The sequence below is a fragment of the Pelodiscus sinensis genome, chromosome 16 (genome assembly GCF_049634645.1).
Source record: "Pelodiscus sinensis isolate JC-2024 chromosome 16, ASM4963464v1, whole genome shotgun sequence".
Classification (NCBI taxonomy): Eukaryota; Metazoa; Chordata; order Testudines; family Trionychidae; genus Pelodiscus; species Pelodiscus sinensis.
In genome coordinates, this window is record NC_134726.1 from 5,812,572 (window position 1) to 5,832,921 (window position 20,350).

At 42.5% G+C, this 20,350-nt stretch overlaps 1 protein-coding gene across 7 annotated transcripts in view; it reads right to left on the minus strand.

The window, feature by feature from the left end:
* Positions 1-20,350, minus strand: part of GLYR1 (glyoxylate reductase 1 homolog) — a 30,608-nt gene that overhangs the window by 7,362 nt on the left and 2,896 nt on the right. For 4 of the 7 annotated variants that reach the window (XM_075899238.1, XM_075899232.1, XM_075899236.1 and 1 more), the window contains 10 exons: positions 19,181-19,260; positions 11,466-11,604; positions 10,624-10,866; positions 7,490-7,576; positions 6,854-6,910; positions 5,569-5,619; positions 4,944-5,017; positions 3,246-3,345; positions 1,193-1,303; positions 750-851 (listed from right to left, as the gene is read on the minus strand). In XM_075899238.1, the coding sequence (XP_075755353.1) occupies positions 750-851; positions 1,193-1,303; positions 3,246-3,345; positions 4,944-5,017; positions 5,569-5,619; positions 6,854-6,910; positions 7,490-7,576; positions 10,624-10,866; positions 11,466-11,552 (912 nt within the window). In that variant the 5' untranslated portion in view covers positions 11,553-11,604; positions 19,181-19,260. Of the gene's footprint in view, positions 1-749; positions 852-1,190; positions 1,304-3,245; positions 3,346-4,943; positions 5,018-5,568; positions 5,620-6,853; positions 6,911-7,489; positions 7,577-10,623; positions 10,867-11,465; positions 11,605-19,180; positions 19,261-20,350 lie in introns of all 7 variants that reach the window. The other 3 variants (XM_075899235.1, XM_075899234.1, XM_075899233.1) reach the window with 3 other exon arrangements.

Sequence of the window (20,350 nt, forward strand, 5' to 3'; positions counted from 1 at the left end):
CACGTATTATTCACTTGCTGCACCAGTGATCCATCTTCTGGCATTTGATTTAGCGGGTCTAGTTAAGACCCGCTAAATCAAACACGGAGGGTAGCTCTGATCGGTGCCTGTATTTCTTGCAATCACGAGGAGTAAGGGAAGCCAATGGGACTGTTTGCTCCCATTGGCTTCCCTCTGTGAAGATGGCGCCAAACTCGGCTTAAGGTAAGCCAACTCCAGCTACATGTGTTACGTAGCTGAAGTTGCATACCTTAACCCAACCTTCCAGGTCTAATGTAGACCTGGCCTTAGGAGGGGCATATGGACGGGGACTTAGAAGTCAAGAAGATGGAAATACCCTGGCATTCAAAGAACGGTATCGTCTTAATTTTACTTTGGCTGCTCGTGACTACAGACCTTTGATAGATGTTCTAGTGACTTCCCAGATCTTTGTTTCTCACAGAAGCATATTAGTTCATAGTAGATCCAGAGTCTGAAGTATAAATGGTATTACCAACAGATATAACCTTACAATTGAGCAATTTAAATTTTGTGCACTATTGTGCCGACCAGTCCTTCCTGCTTTTAGTCTTGGACCAAAGCCAGTTTCAGGACAAGGAAATATGGCAGGAACCAAAGTTTCTGCTAAAAGAAGTTATAATTTTTCTTCCCAGAAATATCCCCCTTGAAGTAAATAATTTTAAAAGACAGGCACATGAAGAGTTAACTCCCTGAAACAATAAGAATTCCACCAGGTGAATGTCAATTACCTGGGCCAGTTCTGTGACTGTATCTGCATCCACTGTTGACATATCCACATAACACTTCCCTGGGCGTATACCCTGCAATACTCCACTTGGACCAAGCACCAGCTGTGGGAATAGAGAAGGGGTAAAGCAATAGGGTGTCTGCAAAGAAACCCAAAACTTCAGTCAGCAGTTAAAACAAGCCTGATTCTACAGTGCTGGTCTACTGGAAGACTTCCAGAAATAATCATGCTCAGAGCGTAATTTTAAATAATTGTACAGACTACACCAATGTACGGTTCGAAAAATTATTACTGCACTATCTGGCACCTGGAATGGTCCTGACTGATGTGTTCAGTGGCACCAGGAGTCTTGTATTCCATGACTGTCCAAAGGCTTTGGGTTTGGCTGGGCAAATCAGGACTCTATGCTGCACTCCCATTAGGAAAGAAAGAGATAATCCTTACATCCTTTGCTGCCTTTGGATCTGATACGCAGGCGAAGGTGATGTCACAGGTCGAGACCACCTCAGCGGGGGTTCTTCCCAGCCGTGCCCCCTCCTGGATGAACAAATCACACTGCAAAAGTCACAGATCCAAACGTAAGGAGCAGGAAGCACAAAGGAAGCTCCTGCTGTCACACAAACTTTATCCATCATACCCAGCCTGATGCGAGACAGGCCTGGCATATTAGCAGGACAGACTACTGTGTAGACTCTGATGCACAAGGTGCCTCCTGCACAATTCCTGAACCCCAGGAGGCATGGACAGAGTACAAAAGGAGGAAAACATTTTGAACGCACATAACAGGGTGGGGGTAGGGTATGTCTTGTGAGGCTTCATAGGAGATTTGGAAACTCCCAAGTTTGCAGGAAGGGGAGAAATCCTGGAAGATGACTGTCAGACACCTGTTTTGTCAGCAGGAATATCCAGTGTGATGACAATGGGGGATCAAGGAAGGCAGCAGATTAGGGTGTTTTTTTATTAGACTGGCTGCTTCTCCAGCTGGCCAGTCTTATTCCACTGTCTGTGTTTAGAGGTGGTCTCTTGATCTATATGAAAAATGGTCACTTTTGTATGTGCACATCACTGTAGGGCACGATCTCATGAAAAAAGCAGCTCTCTCACTCTCTCTCTCTCACCCCCACCCCACTCTTCTACTCCTCTTCCCTCACACAATGAAAAAAGGCAAAGCTCAATATTGATGAACACTTTAAGGAACTTAAATCCTAACCTGTCACTTTGCTAGGACATTATGAATTGTGCTGATCAAATGATTTCTACTGCCACTAACAGTGTCACACTGATGCAGTTGTTCTTTTGGAGTCAAAATAGCGTGTGGTTTCCCGCCTCCCCAGAGCCACAAAAGGGGAAAGAAAATAGTTTGCTGGATACTCTGCACTAACATTATATGGCCAATCAGCTGTTCTTGAATTAGTTTCTGGTGATTAGTTTCCTGAATAGCAAATAGGGTGCCAGGGGATGGAGAGTCCTATCCAAATGGCACATCTCTCAATGAGCTTGCCTAAATACCTCTTAGCTGTGTAGCTTCATACTCTGTTCTAGCCCAATATAGTCACACAAGGGCTCTTTAAATTCAATTCCTCCAAGCAGGTGCACGCAGAGTTTTGCCATAAGGGCACTTGAACTAGAGATGTTAGATATCACGTATTTTAGTAATCATGTAGCCGCAACAATTTTTAGCTGTTACACAGTTACTAAAATACTCCCTGGGTGCGGGGGTCAGCAGCCAGTGCTCTCCCGGCTCCACTCCTGGGGAGCCCCCTGCCCTACTGACTCTGATCTGGAAGCAGCAGCACAGAATTGGAGACCGAGACGGCCCGTGATGGGAGCTGGTTTAAATATTGGCTCCCTGCGCAAACTAGCTCCCACCTGCCATCCCTGTCCATAAGGGGACCAAGCTCCCCACAGATAGGGGCTGCGTTGGCATCCCACAGAGCAGACTCTGTCCACAGCAAGCCCGGACCTGCTGAGGACAGAGGCTGAAGTGCAGGGGGGCAGGTGGTTCCGTGGAGCTGGTGCTTGTGGGAGCCAACTGGCTTCTCCTGAGCACCGGCTCCCACCAGCCCCTCCTCTGCTGCCTCTTAAAAGCCTGCTCCTCATGAGTATCGGCTCCTGCCTGCCCCCCGCCCTCTCCCGTGCTGCTGCCCCTCTCACAGAGGGCAGGTGGCTCTGCAGGATCCAGTGCTTGTGGGGAGCCAGCTTCCAAGCCAGCTCCCCCAGAGCACCAGCCCCCATGATGTTGCCTCTGTGGGAGGCAGCAGGGTGAGGCGGGGCAGGTGGCTCCAACTGGCTCCCGCTTCCCCCCCTTGCAGCCTCTGATACACAGGCAGCAAAGTGGGGGGGGGGGGGGGGAGTGGGCTGCATGTAGTCATTTGGATTAATGGATAAGCCTAGGCTTATCGGTTAATCGTTTAAATGGCTATATTCTAACACCCCTACCGTGAACAGGTCCCACTGTGAGAGACTCCTCCCCACCCCTTCTCATGGATACACTTACTTTCTCAGCAGTCCGGTTCCATACAGTGACCGTGTGACCCATTTTTAGTAAGTTGGAGACAATGCCACTTCCCATCAGGCCAAGACCTAGAAATCCTATCCTGGAGAAAAGAAGGACACGTCAGTAAAAAAAGGGAGTGCACAGACACAACAGATGTCAGACTCTGACACCTCTGAAAATACTGCAGATCCCATGATGAAAGTCCAACAGACCAGGAGCTTGGGTTATGCACTCATAGGCCGTATACCAGCATTTTAAGATGCCACCTATTTCCAAAGGCAGGGTTTAGGCATATATGAACAGCAGGTTGGAACTCAAGAGAGCGCAAGGTAACAATGGACAATATTGGCAGTGATCTCAGCACACCATCTGCTTAACGGTTGTCAAGATTTTTATAGATATCATGGCAAAAGTTCCTTCCCTATTACTATAGAATAGGGACTTCTTTGCAGCTGTGGCTCCAGGGATCCTGACTATCATGCCAGTTTGCAGCAAAATGGCAGGTGGTAGAAGACCCTGAAAAGTGCAGATTTAAATTACACTTCAGAGTTTACACACTAAAAACTGCTTCTCCATCATCCATGATATAGAAGCAAAGCCACAGCAGACGCATTTCAGCTTCAGCTACATCTCTGTCTTTTGTATCACAGCTGGTTGTGCATGCTGCTTTTGAAGCAAATCAACGTATAACGGTCGGAGTGAATCACTAACTCCTTCAGCAACAGCATTTGTTCACTTCCGTTTCGCACAGCTGAAGCGCTATCCTCCCGACTCCTGCTCTTCAGGGAAAGGGTTTTACCTGAATAACTTCATCTCTCCTTTGGGTCCCCTTGAGTAAGGCTGAAAACTGACATCCCCAAAGAACCAATCTAACAGCAAACAACAGGACAGAAGTCAGAGTGAAACAGGAAGCTCAGCTCTGGCGCCTGTCACTTTAGAAAGGAGAAGGGAACGTTAGAAGAAACCAGAAGAGTCACGTGCTCCTGCAAAGAGGGAGGAAGCACCGCCCTCTTCCTCTTGTCTTCTAGTGGACTGAGCTAGTGATCAAACAAACTTGGTCATCTGCCAGACATTGCTGGAGGGTGACACCATTTTACTTTTACAGCCCACACTGCACTCAGATGTGCTCGTCTGTGTAATGTCATGCCATGTCACACAACAAACGTGACAGGATCAGGCAAAACTCAGACCTCCTAAGAGCACCCTGACGACCTCTTGCTGAGCTATTTCATGGTTCAGCACCCGCATCCTCATGTGTTAATTGTTTCCCATTACTGATAGTTGCACACAGGGACAGTCTGTATTGCAAAAACAGTGGGGAGGGATGGAAAATGTATTGATTCTGACAGGATGATCATGACTGTTTGCAGTGCTGTGGTAGCTATGTTGGTCTGAGGATATCAGACACATACGGAGGGTGAGTAATATATTTTACTTGACTAACTATATTGGTGAAAAGGACAAGCTCACAGAGCTCTTCTTTCGGCTGGAGAAGTAACTCAGATGCCTGAAAACTTGTCCTTTCCACCAACACCAGCTGGGCCAATAAAATATATTACCTCACCCACCTTGTCTCTCAGTAGAGCCAGTGGCTACTTCCCCAGGTCCACCTGAAAGAGGAAGAGGATGGAGGAAGAGAAAAAGTCCAGCAGCAGCAGGAGAGAGAAGACAGATTCTTGGTACACATGGGGGACTTACTTTTTGTCAGTAGGAGTGATGCTGCCATTAACTGCTGTGCTGTCTGCTGCCTGGATGGAGGTGGATCCTGTTTCCTGTGAAGACAAGACACAAGATATTCCTGCTTTTGCAGAGCTGCCAGACCTCAACAAAAGGGGTACATCTAAACTACATGGCTCCGTCGATGGAGCCATGTAGATTTGTTGTTTTGGCAAAGGCAAATGAAGCCGCGATTTAAATGATCGCGGCTTCATTTAAATGTACATGGCTGCCGCGCTGAGCCGACAAACAGCTCATCAGCTGTTTGTCCGCTCAGCGCGCTAGTCTGGACGCTCCCCTGCCGACATCAAAGCCCTTTGTCGGCAGTCCCGGTAAACCTCATCCCACGAGGAATAACGGGGCTGCCGACAAAGGGCTTTGATGTCGGCAGGGGAGCGTCCAGACTAGCGCGCTGAGCAGACAAACAGCTGATCAGCTGTTTGTCGGCTCAGCGCGGCAGCCATGTACATTTAAATGAAGCCGCGATCATTTAAATCGTGGCTTAATTTGCCTTTGCCTATGTGTCTAATCTACATGCCTCTGACGACAGAGGCATGTAGTCTAGACACAGCCAGGAAGAATAAGACAACAGGCCAGTTTGCCATACCTCTTCACACACCTTCAGCTTCTTAGTGATTGCCTGATAGCAGACAGCTGGCTGCATGAAGAGGAGAAAAACATATTTAGAGCAAGGTCAATACTCTTTTGCTTTATCTAGCCATCTACAGAACAAACCAACCATGTCTTTGGTACAAAGACAGAAGAGGCAACTCATGTGCACACCATGAACTGAAAATAGGAAGAGACCTCTACCTTCCTCCCCCTAACAGAAAATAAAGCCCACAACTTTCCTGCAATGCTGTGTATCAAGATTCCTAATGCTTTTATTCAGGCTGTTCACCCTCTCTTCTAACGTAGGTATTATATGCCTACTAGCTTTACAACAGTTCACACCAAGGGTGAGTGCAGGTCTACAGCGTAGAGGACTTACCTGTTCACACATATGACACTGCATAAAAGAGGGGACCCTCCCTCCCCCGTAAACCCTTCTCCTTCAGAGAACGCAAACTAGCCTCTTGCAGGACACGCTGCCTGACACCTACATTCAGTGTGTCCCTGATGGCTAGAAAAACAGAATCCTTATTAGTAAGGGAGAAGGTGTGGGTGTGTGTGTGTGTGTGGGGGGGGGGGGGGTTGATTTAACAAATGGAGTGTGATACAGGTTTTGTTTCCCTGTGCTGTTTTGTGAGCTTATCTAGATTAAGATAGCAATCTGTTAGAATCTACAATTATTGGCCCTTAATCTAGCTGTCTCCCCCTAGATTCCTTCCTGGATACAAACCCACTTTCCTTTATTTGACCTTTTAAATCTTGATCTTCACTGCCTGATGATAAAAATCCCACATGACAACCTGACTTTCTTGGCATTATTCGACCGCATTTCCCAAGGGGCAAGAAGTTTGATGTAATGCTCTCCTACTTACTCCATTCACTTATTCAGGACCTGAATCAATAAGCTGAACCCAGATGAAAGAATTAGCAGATCAACCATCCAATAAGACAAAAAATAAATAAATGGGTTACTTGGCATAGGAAATGCCACCTCTCACATGGAGAGTTCATTGCTGCTTATAGAGTCAAATCATGTGGCTGGATCACTTTTATTGTCTATAAAAGCCAAAACAAAATTCATTTAAGTCCAAAGGCTAGGGAGTAAGAGGATCACTAAAGGGGTAGGAAAGAATTTCATAGCCATAGCTCCTAATGAATGACTAGCTATTGTGCACTCTGTCTGAAGCAGACATTAGACCCGTAGAAAGCAGGATGCCAAGCTAGATGCACCAACTGTTTGATGCAGTCTGCCTAAACCTATGCTATGAAGGCTTGCTTACCTTCTCTGTCTGGCTGAGCAGGAAGTGATGGAAATGTGGGTCACCATCCTTCACAGGCTGCAATCAGAGAAGCACAGGCTGAGAAACAACACCAGAGGTTTATTGAGCTATCACAGCACTGATACCCCTGTACTCCCAGATGGACAGCAGCATTTCCCAGTCTGAGAAAGCAATTTGCTTCCCTTTCTCTGCCTGCCTACTTTCAAACTGACAGAGTAATCCCAACTCAGGAAAAATTGGAGAAACAGGGAATTAAGGCAGAGATTAGGAATATGGCTGAATTATACAAATAACCATGTAGTAACTATACAGACAAGATACACAGACACAGAGGGAAGGGAATTGGCTAATTGAGGAACAAAACTTGCTCATTTATACATTAGCCTCACCTACACAATGACTAGCTGAGGCACTTACACTTCAGTACCATAAAAACAAGCTGTGCTTGCCACTTCTGATAGAGGATGAAAAACTCTAATAATAGAGTCTAATAATTTTCATAAGGTTATGAAGATTATTAGAGAGTCTGTTAGGAAAATGTGGGACTCAAATGAGTTGTCCCCAGCATATCTGCCCCATAAAGGTCCCTCTAATTCAAGTCGCTGCTAATAAAAAGAAAGCTAAGAGTTTAATTACCTCACTTACACCTGGAGGCCACTTAAATCCAGCCACTGTTCCAGTCATCACTCTCTTCACTGTACTCGACTCAGGGATTGTGAGGTCCTGAGGAGAGACAAGGAGGATGGTAAAGATGGTCTCTGGTAAGAGCCCCAAAGCCTTTTTGGCATAACAAATAAGACCATTTTTGAAGACCATCATGAAATATTTTCCACTTCACAGGCCTTTAAATTCCCTCACCATCATCTGTACAAGAATAGTGCAACAGTGGACAAGAAGGAAGAGTGCAGGACTCACTGACACTGGGAGTTAAACACATTTATGAGTTCAAGAGAAATCAAGGCCACTGCACCCAGGAGGAATTCATATACTTACACAAATGTGGGGTAAACTGAACATGCTCTATTCCAGTATTTCCCCAAATGGGTGCATCCCACACAGTGTGCATGGAAATAACTAGTCAGAGCAGGGGGGCATGTTGCCACAGACTTCTCAGTTGTTCTCCAGATTGTCAGCTTTCATTTTTTAGAAAGTTAGTCAGTTAGAAATGGTGGGGAAACTTTCACAACATGAAGGAAGCATACTCAAAGCAGCAAGGCCCGCATCAGTTTGTAGAGCAGCTCAGGTGTTTACTACTTTCCTTTCAATATGTGCTAACTCCAATGACAACAATCAAACTTAATATGGCAATATTTCAACTGTATCAGTACTCAAAGCATGTGACAAAGAGGAAGCACATTATGGAATTCCATAGCAACATTTCCCACGCGAGGTGGCCAGAAGATATATAAATTAAGCTGCGTAGGCCTTATGACACCACATAGTAGGATTCAGAAGGGAGGTGGGGACACGACTGGTTTCATTTTCTTGGAGGGGGAGGGTTCTCAACTGTTAAGAAATGGATGAACATGACCTTTCCCCACCCCAAATCTACTTCCTGGAAGATCACACTACAGTCCAAACAATGGCAGTTTCACTCCGGGAATAAAGCAGAAGCTCACATTACATGGAATAACAAAATACAGTTCCTTGACCTAATCTGGCTTGTTACTGCCTTCTTTTTCATAAAGAAGTGGACATTCTATCTAGGCCCAGGAGACCTTTCACTCAGATCAAGGGGAAGCACTGCATGCTGCGATTCATAGTTATTAGATATTGCACTGCTGTTTGTAGCCACTCTCAGCCATCCAATCTGCTTTGTTACATTCAAATTAGTGACATGTAGGTTCCTGACAAGTTACAGGAGACCAGATTTTGCCTAACTTAAAAATATTCACCACTTTAGTTTAAAAGTGAACATATTTTCAAGGTGGTGCACCACGGGCGGGGGGCTGCTCTGGCCGGGCAGAGTGCCTGGAAAGGCAATGCTTACTGTGTAACCCCTTAACATTCCAAATAAAAGCAGAATTCATGCCTGGGCTAGTACATTTTCATGATGGCATTAATTGACACCACATTCTTCTCTTGAGGCACACATCATGATCAGCTTCACATAGCAGCTAGCCTGCTGTCTTTGGCCAGGCATTTACTAGCCAGTTGATCAGCTCAGTGTCATAACAGCTTTCCACGGTCTCTACTGAGGTTGTGTCAATAAAATAGTTACAAGCCCTTCTAACGCATCCATGGGGGCTCACATAACTCCTGCAGCAACATCTCTGTCTGAGACAAATGCCATATGTCAAGATGACTTACAAATCTTCAGGCCAATGAGAATCAAACTCATGACGGACAATCGATCTCACAAACACAACCTTCAGCAATATGTAGCCTGCAAAATTGGATTCATGCTCTAATACAAGAAAGTATCTTTCATCCCCAGATGATTCTGAAGGTCCATTTTAATCCATGTATTTATACTTGAACTTTTAAGATACATCTATCCAAGAACACTAGGAATAAGCCAAGAAAAGGTTATTCTGCATTAACCAATTAAGCCCCCAGAAGCATCAATTCTGCGAACTATGCTCACCCACCTCTTCTTAGAAGAAACAGACAGACAATGCAGCATGACCTGAAGGTTATCAGACCCTGGAATTACCTTCTGACCACCCTCTTCAGTCTGACAAAGGGACAGTCAATAGCCCAATGCTAAACCTGCTTTGCCAGCAGTACTCTCTTATATAATACCTGGTATTAGCTGGAACTTAACTGCAGAGTTATCAAGAAGAAAGGCTGCTGCTCAGACAGTCAGGTCACAATCCAATTAGAGCTTTAGTGATCAAGACTAACATCTTGAATTGTATTCCAAAGCTCACTGCAAATCAGCAGAGAACATGAGCCACAGGTACAAAGTAATCTCTCTGAATAACCAATGAGCAAGCAAGGTTGCCATGCTGCACACAGATTAAAATTTCTCAATGGTTTTCAGCAGTAGTTCCTTGTAGAGCATGTGGATAACAGTAATCCATTTTGGAGGTGACAAAGACCCTCAATTACTGCAATGAAGTCCACAATTAAAATAAAATAATTCCACCTTCTAGCTGAGGACAGATACAAAATACATTTGGCTGCTCCAGCAGAGGCACCTAGAAACAAGTGAGAATACAAAACATGGCGTTGCACGATCTCGAAGTAATGAACTGATGGAACACATACACAATCACAGAAGCTAAAATAACCCTCATTAGTGCTTCTGATCACTTCCTCTAACCCACAAACTTTTCTTCTATGATGCTCAGTCAGATGACCTGACCCAAACCCCCAACCTGCACTGGGAGTAAGGGAGCAAAGAGTATCAATCATTCAGTCACACAAACCAGATGAAATGAAATGAGAGACATATCAGGATATCGTCTCAAGGCACTATAGCCCATATCTCTTCACTAAGTCTTCATAGCAGCCCTCATGCACTGACAGGTGGCATGACAAGATGCAACCATGTGCAACTGCATAAGACAGCCCTCTAAGATCTTTCAGGGAAAAAAAATGAATGGAAACAAACAAGACTAATTATGCAAGGAATCCACAGAAGATAGTGGATACTACCCTGGTCAAGAATATTGGTCAGCTGATTAAATCAGAAGAATTGGCCTGAACAGTTGTACAAATGGTACAAAACTGAACTCTTCCTTTTAGCCTGTAAACCAAAGTGCCAACCATCCCTAGAGAGTCCACCTGCAAAGTCCACAGGTCACTGCAGAATATGCACAAACCTTCTCATCTTTGGGGGGCCGTCCTCGCTTCCGGGGGCTCTGATCTAGTGCTCTTTTCAGGGGCGATTTTGAGCCTCGCTCTGATGAGACAGAAGATGCTCGTTTCTTTCCTTCCCCTGTGCTCTTCTTCAACTTCCCTTCAGACAAACCAGCTTTGCGTTTCTCTTCACCCGCAGACTGCTTGCTTCTCTCCTCACTAGAATTACGCCGGTTCTTCTCTTCACTGGAGTTGTGGGAAGATGCCTGAATGATTATAGCACAGAACATTGTCAGGAAGGAAAGGAGAGAAACTTGAAAGATTTTCATAATATCTCAAGGATATCCAGAATCCAAACCTCATCAACAGGAAAGTGATGGTACAAAGTCACATTACAGCACTGGGTTCAACAAAAATTAGCCCTTTGAAACTGTTGAGTTTCAAGTTACTGAAGTCAGCATTTATGCCAAAAATATCAGTTTCAAACAACTGGTTCATAGAATATGCCACATGAAGAATCACTGGGGAAGCATGTAGTCTTCAACAAAGGTTTCTGAGAAAGTGAGTTTTAACCCCATATTTAGCACTGATTTACTTTGTGACCAATTAGCCTGCCTCCGTTTCCTCATCAGTTGAAAAAAAGGATAATGATTACCTGCTTCACAATGGGGAGGGGTAATTAAAGTTCGATTAAGTGTTTTGAGGCTGGAAAGTACTATGTGAATGCCAACTAGCATCATGACCACTCTTCTATGGAAAGTTTTAAGCCAGAGGCCACCAGCTTAAATAAAGGTAAAATAGAAGCTTGGTTACTCATCACAGCAAGCCCTGCTGATGCGCACAAAGCAAAGCTAAAGCCACTCACCTGGTCCTTGCCTTTGGCTTTCTTTAGGAACTCCTCCACAGCATCCACAGCCTGCTGGAACCGTTTACCTTTATTAATCTTGATCATTTCCTCTTTATGGGCGTGATAAGGCTTCAGCTGCTCCACTTTGATCCAAGCACTGACAATAAATGCCAGAAAAAGTTAACCAGTGATTCATTTTCCAATCAACACACACAACAACTTCCTCACCTAACCATACCAAGTAGAGGTAAAATTGACATACAACAGTATGGACGTCTTGGGCTGACCATACCAACGAACTCTCTTCTGTTCCCTCTTCCAACTATATTTGCTCAAGTCTTTTCTTCAGATCCCCCACAAGTAGCATACCCACCTGTGCAAATGAAACTTTCCTCTGGGCACCACCCACCATTCACATGTTTTGCCAATGCACCCACCTCTGTGCCTCTTGCTCCATATTTGGCATCTAAAGAAGTGGGTTGTGCTCACAAAAGCTCATGATACTATAGTTAGTCTCTAAGGTACAACAGGACCATTGATTTTTTTATGTTTTTTTTAATGCACTCACATATGAGCACACACGACTGATCGCTGGAACACCCACACCCCCAATGTGGAATTTTATTCCTAGGACTGTTGCAACAAGAGGCCACTTAATTCTGACAAAATCATCTTTTGGTCAGAAACAAGATTATAGTACCACGTGAATGTATAAATCCCCAGGAGGGCTGGAAGAATAGATAATACTATTCAAAATTTGTGACCACTACAAACAGTAGGAGCACACACAACATAGCTCATTGCACACCACACTTTCAACACACCGGATCAAATACCTTGTAAATAATGGACATTTTTCACTTTTCATGAAGAAAGAATTTATCCTCAATTGCTGGCAGTGTGTTTCGGAGGCTCATGCTACTGTGTTTTATAAATTAGTAAAATGAGAGAAGAACTCTCTTCTGCTTTGTGAAACAGCTCCTAATTTTTCTCCTTGTATCAACTGCTGCTGTGTTGGTTTTCCTCCACATTTCTGAAATGGGTAGGTTCTCATACAGAATGGTCACCTTCTTTCACATTGTCTTTTTCTTCTACAAATTAAAAGTGTTCATTCTGGACTGTCGGTCCACCAAGTGCCTTTTCCCCTAATCTCCAACTGCCTCACAAAGCATTAAGAACACCTTCATCTATCACAAACTCTGCTGCTGATCCATTAAGTGGCTGCAGAGCTATTTCCACATTACTCCTAGAGAAGACAGAGTTCTGTGCGCTATTTATTGGAAACTTTTCTGAACAGGAACACCCATCAGCATTTTTCACCAGAAAACAGCTCACTGTACTACATTAGGTAGGTAAATGAATTTTAAAAACAGGCACCACTGAAAACAAAAGATGTTAAATGTCAGCGGTAAAAAATGGAAACATTCTGATTATGCCCAATCGTGATTCTCTCATGCACACAAGTGCTGCTATCCACAGGAAGTCTTTTCAATTTCATATTTTCAAGAATCATATCTACATAGCTATAAGCTGAACACAAATATTAAGGCATGATGCCTCAGCAGCTTTTTCAATGATAAAAATCAGAAATTCAACCGTTATGGCATGAATCCTCTATTTTAATTAGGCCTCTTCCACATAACTGGCACATCTGGTACTGAAGAGTTTCAGAATACTTAAAGCTTTAGGACTTTCCCAATTAACAGCAGCTTTTCTCTCTCGTTCCTAGTATGCTATCACAGGAGACTATCTAGGAGCGGTCTGGTTTACTTTTCTGACCCTTGTTACTTTATTTTTTCATGGTTTGTCCATATACTCACTTGTAGGAGCAAGAGACAAGCAATCTTATCCCACTTCCATGTTATCAGCATGATGGAATCAAACTGCCTGATACTGGTTCTCATTTACTATGGAATTCTTAGAGAATCAGCAGCCTCACAGCATGAACTTTTGTGAAGGTTTCTCCATTTACCTGTCTTAATATCAAATTCCCCACTGCTTTTTAAAATGTTCAGCTGTGCAGTTTTAAAGCCCAGAGCATTTCACTCATCTCGTTATTCTTTGCTTTTCATTTTAAAGTCTCTGGTCTCCTCATCAAGGCAAACAACTTATGTCTCCTGGATTTGTTTAGGATTGGAGAATAAACAGAGCTCCCAGACTCAAGCTCATAGATGAATTTTCTTTATTTTCTACTTCACATTTGGGTCTTGCCCCACTTATTTGCTCCTTTTCTTATTTGCTCCTTTTTCATGATTCAATGACAAGCTTACCATCTTAAGGCTTGGGTGGAACAGTTTCCTTTCCACTAGCATTGCTACGGGTCATTTTGTAAAACGATTCTGTATCAGTCAGCATGGGACGGCAAACATTTCACATGGGACTTCACATAGGAGAGATCAGAAGCTTTATGGCTGTGAGAGCAGGTAACTGTTGTTTAGAGGCTGAGAGTAGCACAGATTTAACTGTGGGGGAGGTGCGCTTACACACTTTCCACTTACTCCAAGCAGATTCTGGCTCTAGCCACCATAGCCCTGAAGGTGGAAGATCTCATGACGCTGTCCATTCTGTAGAATCCTTGCCCTGTCCTACATGCCCCTTCATACCCACCTTTGAGTTAGCACAATATAAGGAGGGACGTCAGTGCTTCTAAGACAACCGGCTACAGCCTAGAAATTGACCAGGGAATCTTTTTTAGGTGCTTAGAAAGGACAGTGATGTGTAGCATAAAATTCCTCACCATGGGTCTTCAAATGACATTCTCTAGGGAGCTGGGCAATGCTGGTCCATAAACAGCTAGGCTAGATCACTGTCATACAGACACACACATAATAAGAATATTAGCAAACAAGCAAATTAAGTTATTTAAGAAGTATTTCCTCCAATTTCTTAATAGATTCGGACCTCTCCATGAAATCACTTTATTTCCACCAATCTGTTCCCCGTAAGTTTCTGAGGAGGGGGGACAGAACAAGGAGGAAAGGGAATCCACTACATTCTCTCCTCTCAATTGCTTCTAGTGTCTATACTTGTCCACTCTCCTCTTCCTCCCCCACGCATATGCACACCAGCTCTCTGCTCACTATTCTTCTGGTAGTGGAGGAGCAAAGACTAGATACAGGCTGGGCCTTGGGGAGAGACAGATACTTGGGACTGTTGGAGTCGAGGGTAAAAGACCTATCTAAATGACTAAGGGATAAGGATAAGCAGGTAAGGGCTTAGAAAAGTCACAAACACACAATAAGAAAATGTCTGCATCCCTCTCCCTAGTGTGTCCCTTATCTACTTGTCACTAATACATCTAATTTCTCCAAGGAAAGAACCTGGCCTCTTACCTCTCTCTAAGGGTATGCCTAGACAGTGGGGCTACCGGAGGTATCTCTAAATAGCTACCCCTTAAATGCGCCTGTTATTTCAAAATATTTTTCGAAATAATGGGTGTGCCATTGCAGCATCCCTGTAACCCTCATTCCACAAGGGTTAAGGGATGTCTCAATAAAGGGTGTTATTTCGAAATTTGGTGCTGTATAGATGTACCAAATTTTGAAATAAGCTATTTCGAAATACAATTGAAATAAGATGCACAAATTATGCATCTTATTTTCAGTTTAGGGTGCTGTATAGATGCACTCTAAAGCGCCCAATGCTGTAGGGTGCTATAAAAACAAAACCACACAACACAGTCATTCATAGCTACACATGCATGCCTCAAAACATAATGACCTAGCATAAGCCCTCTCAGATACAACATATTAGGCTACCAATCGGGTTTTACTGAGGCCATCATTTTTAGGGTTAGGGTTGCAAACAGTCCTCATACTGTATTTTGTTCCTGGATTTCAAGATGCCTCTGATTTTCCTTTGGATAGCTCAGGTCAGGAAATGAGCCCAGATGTCCCTATATCTGATGAGGTTATTTCCTTTGTACACTGGTGTTTTAGAAAGATGTTGTGAGTTGCTCCAGCATGTTAACAATAAGATTTTGATACATACACTCTAATACCAAAGATGGGTCTTTCCCCCAAGGTGTAAGGGGGTTTGTGAGTTAAGTGAAAGAGGACAATTGTATTTATCAGAGAGCAAGGTATTGGTGATTGCAGTGTAATTTCCAGTATTTCCCTGAAATGACTCCAGGTATAGACATGGAGGAATGGTACTGCCATAAGACATTAGATATGTGCGTTTGCCCATGATTTTGCCAATGCTGATTTCAGATAAACCAAGTTCCTCCAGTTGAGCAGCAGACCATTGCACGCAGGACTAGTTTAAATTGGTTGAATCACGTTTTGGATCTCTCACAGAGTTTGATATTTTATGGGATTCAGTCCTGTCATTTATCCAAGAAGTTATGTTAGAGTTCCCCTTGCTCACCTTACTTGGTGTTATTCTGTGAGTGCACTAAGCCTTCCAATAACAAACCTGTAGGCTTGGGAAATAAGATGAGCTATAACTGTATACCTAAGAACATAGTTATATGCTGGATGGATAAGAAAACTTATCTGTACCAATATTTTGAGACCCTTTTAATATTGTTTATATTCCAATAGGGCCTAGAAAGCCCAACTTACTTTCAAGGTTGTTGAGAGAAGGTTATATGGGACTTCACTTGGAATTTGGGTGACAGAAAGGAAAGACATTTCAAAGTGCTATTTTTTTGCAGAATGAGAGCAATAGCTAAATCTCCCAACTTCCAAAATGAACTCAAAGGAAGTCTGAAACATCTCACTGAAACATCACAGAGTAAGCTATGTAACCAATAGTATGTTATCATAACTACTAGAACTACTTCAGAGCAAGGTCCGACTACTCTATTATTACTACAGACATTGATAAAAACCCCATCATTATGGTGCCTGGGTCCACTGTATGGGCTTTAAGTTAAAAGGCAAAATTAGTCAAGGTTCAGAGCACTTGATGATTACCCATTCTATTCATTGCCTCTGAAGCATCAGGCATTGGCCACTGTCAGAAGACAGGATACTGGGCTAGATGGATCATTGGTCTCACCCAGTATGAATGTTCTTGCATTCTAGCATTTCCTACATGCTAAGAAGAGACACCATCCAGGAAAATGATCACTTTAAGGGCGGAGACAATGGAAACTTTACCAAAAGCCTAAATACAATGAATAAAATAGTCAACGGGAAGCCTGCGAAATGCAGAATGCCTGAACCTGGCTAGGCTCAGATTTACACATTTTTGGCCAAAGCCAATTCTACTATCTTGAACTCCCCATCCTCTGCTCACTGTAGCCTTGCCCTTGGGACAGTTCGCTGTATTATGTAGCATGAACACAAGCGTTGTGATGGACAAGAAAGAGCAGTCTTTTCTAAGCTGGGCCCTACCTCATTTAGAATCTTGGAGAACCTTGAATTTCACCTGAAATTTGACTAACAACCAGTGCAGAATGCAAGTCAGAAGTATATAACTTTCCCATCCATCCTCTTGGCTGAAACAGTGGGCAATCACATTTTGCATCAGTGTTCATTTGAGTTGAGCAGCCTTCACACTTAATCCTAACTACTGCACACTGCAGCCTCAAGATGACAAAACTGCAGTCTTTCAGCTAGCATATGATGAAAAGGTGGCACTTCTAGCCACAGTTGCCATATGGGAATTTTGAGTAGAAAGGAGTCCCTCAATAGCCTGATATTGTAGATCCTTTTGCCAACTGATAGACAAATGTCCTCAACTGAGAGAGCAGTGAGACTTCTACAGTTCCTCAAAATGCTTTCCCCTGCCAGCTAGCATCTCCTCCTTTGTGTATATATCCCAAACATAAGCCAGAAAGGCTTTTGTCCAGATCCCCATCTCTGCCAAACCAAAACAACAATTTAAACTGTAGAGCCAAGTGTCATTAGCATATGGACAATGATGCCACATGAAAAACTTAACAGGCAAAACTGAGAGCGAAATATACTAGAAAAGCCCAGTAGCAGGCATAGTATGTATCTGCACGCACACACTTTGATGGAAACTGACTGGGGCAAAGGAGGTGGTGACAGGAGTTTTATTTTCACCTGACTTACTAATATTTTCAGGTTTATCATCTTCAATCAGAGCATCTATCTCCATCTAGACATGTCACTTTTTATTTTTGTAAATGAATCTAAACAAGTAGATCAAAGCCAACTACAGAATAAATTACTTTATTTCTGCAAACAGAAAATTTCTCCCTGGCTTGCTGGAGTTTAAGGCAACCGTTTTAAAACTCTAACCTCAAACTGATTGTAGGAGGAGAAACTTTTCCCATTTTTTGACACAAACACATACATCTAAACATATGCATTCCCCAAAAGATGCAGAATAAGAGGCATCTATTTCTTCTGTTGATCAGTGGTGTTTATAAGGAAATTGACATGGAAGGACATTATTAATTTCTGCTCCAACTTCAAGTTGTGCATGCCCAACAGTTAGGATAACCAGGAGTTTTAAATTCTGCTATTATCCACCAAGAAATAATTAAATTTCTGTGTTTTTGGCTGTTCCAGTTTGACACATACTAGGATTTTTCCTAATCTGAACTCCAGAATCACGTGATAAACCACTTTTACTTTGTAGCTTTGACCTCCCCACTTGCTGTCTGACCACTGAAGTGGGATACATCAGACATACACTCAGTTTTTCAAATGCTACCCTCTGGACAAAATCCCGCCCCCCCCAAGCTACCACAAAATGTTTTCCTTATCTATGTAAAACTATGAGTCAAGTATAACCAAGAATTAGTGATCCAAAGGCAGAAATGAAAATATCCATTTTGACAACTTTATGGTCTGATTATTCATTATTTATAAGCTAAAGACACCATCTTTAAATTTGAAAGCAAGTAGCCTCTATTTTACTGGTATGCAGCTTTCATTTCTAGTTGTGGCTTACATTACCTCAGTCCTTAAAAGGACAGGGAAGCTTTGACATTATGCTTTGAAAAATAAAAATTAAAAAAAAAGTTCAATTTCTTCACAGAGCATCCTGTTAGTGTGCCTTTCTTTTCTGTCTGATTCCTTCAAAAATTTAAAGGGGTTTTCTACTTATTGGTGGTCATAACCAACTTTTTTTAAATTGGTCATTTTCTTCCTTGCTAAATGACTATTCAGGAAAATAACAAAACTAAAAATTACTTTAAATATTTAAAAAAAACAGTGGTGGGGGGAGGGAGTTGCCAACATTTCAGTTCCAGGAATCTGGAGTTATTTGTAGCAATAGGAGGTATATAATTGTCAGACTAGTGTGACTTCTTTCATTTTGGTACATGCCCTTCATCACAAAATGCTGTTTAATAAAAAAAGTGGTTTTTGGTAGGCTTACCACCGCTGTGATCTCAAATGCACAACAGTCTTCCCAAATATACAAGCAACATTTTGTGTCAAAATTCATAAAGAATACTTTATGAATGACAGAAATAAAACCATTTTATATTCATGACAGGAGAAACTAGAGACCCAAACTATGCCTGAAAAAAGTGACTGTTACACTACTGTTAACCCAGGTTCACCTATGCCCATGCAAGTGATCAACTACCAAAAACTCCATTATAGCAGCACTTAAAATCAACACATGCTTGCAGCCTTCATACACCCACATGAGAAGATGTATCACAGACCAATAGTTAAAATAAAGAGAATAGAAGGCAATCTTCCTCAGAGCTACACCTTATTATGCTAGCATAAAACTCTTTTAGGAAAGCCCTATGATTTAAAGAGCAACATTCTCATCAGATGAAGAGAGTGGGTACATACTGATCTTCTGTTCCAAAGAACTTCACAAAGAAGCACTTCTTTCCACGGGGTTTCTTCAGGTCTTTAGGCGGATTAACAATCTGAGGAGCAAAGAGAGGAGACAGTATTGTTTAGAGAGGCTGCAATAGCAGTCTGTGGCTTTTTCACGTTTACAGTATACATCTGCAAGAAACCCATTTCATGGGTTTTGCTAAAATATATTTTTAAAGCAAAACAGTGGTGGGGAGGTGCTTCTACTTGTAGCAAAGGTCTTCCACCCAATATACACAATCCATATATTTCTTTATGTTACTCACAGCACTGTGCCTAATGTTAGCATCAATTATCCTGTTGCATTATAGACTTAGCCTGCTATTTAGAATATAATATGGGACTTCTAATACAGCTGTTATGAATTCCATTATTTTCATGGCTTTTTTTTTTTCATTTTAAATAGTCATGTCTTTGGGTGTTGGGAGGCTTTTAGACCTGAGAAAGAAGGCACGTGTGAGTAAAGACGAACAAACCTTCTCTGTAAGCTACAAAGTTATACCTGTGATGCACAACACTGCACAGTGGAATTTTAGAGAGGCTTTATTGTGCAAAAAGATCAGCAACATGAGGCTCTCCCTATCCTCCAGGAGTAAAGTCTCTTTTTAAAATTTGGAAAGCGAAGCTGGGTTTATAGAGCCATGCTCCCGTAAGGAAACAGTCACTTAAGGCCTAGTCTTCAGTACAGAAAAGGATGCATTTCAGGGTTAAAATGCAAGTGAAGACAAGGTAGCTGTAGTTTTAATACAAGTTAGAAGAACAAGTTAATTCTACACTCCCATAGTCTTCACACAAGTTAGCTGGTCAAGTTAAAATGTACAAATTGCTTTGTCTTCAAGTTAAGCTAGCAAGTTAAGAACACACTTCGTTCTTTGTCATGAAGAGAACACCTATATTTGTTAGGTCACCACATTTACCTACATTAAAAAACAAAAATAGAACACTTTTTTTTAGTACTGCATCTGCAATCTGACTTAAAAAAAAAAAACCTTTCCATATTCCTGAACTTTTTATCCACAATCACCCTATGTTTTCTCCTGAAAAACATGACAAAACTGTAACTTTAAATATTAGTTTGAGAATCTGGACTCTCTTTTCCTATTTATTACTTAAGACCGTACATGTAGCCAATTTAGGCAA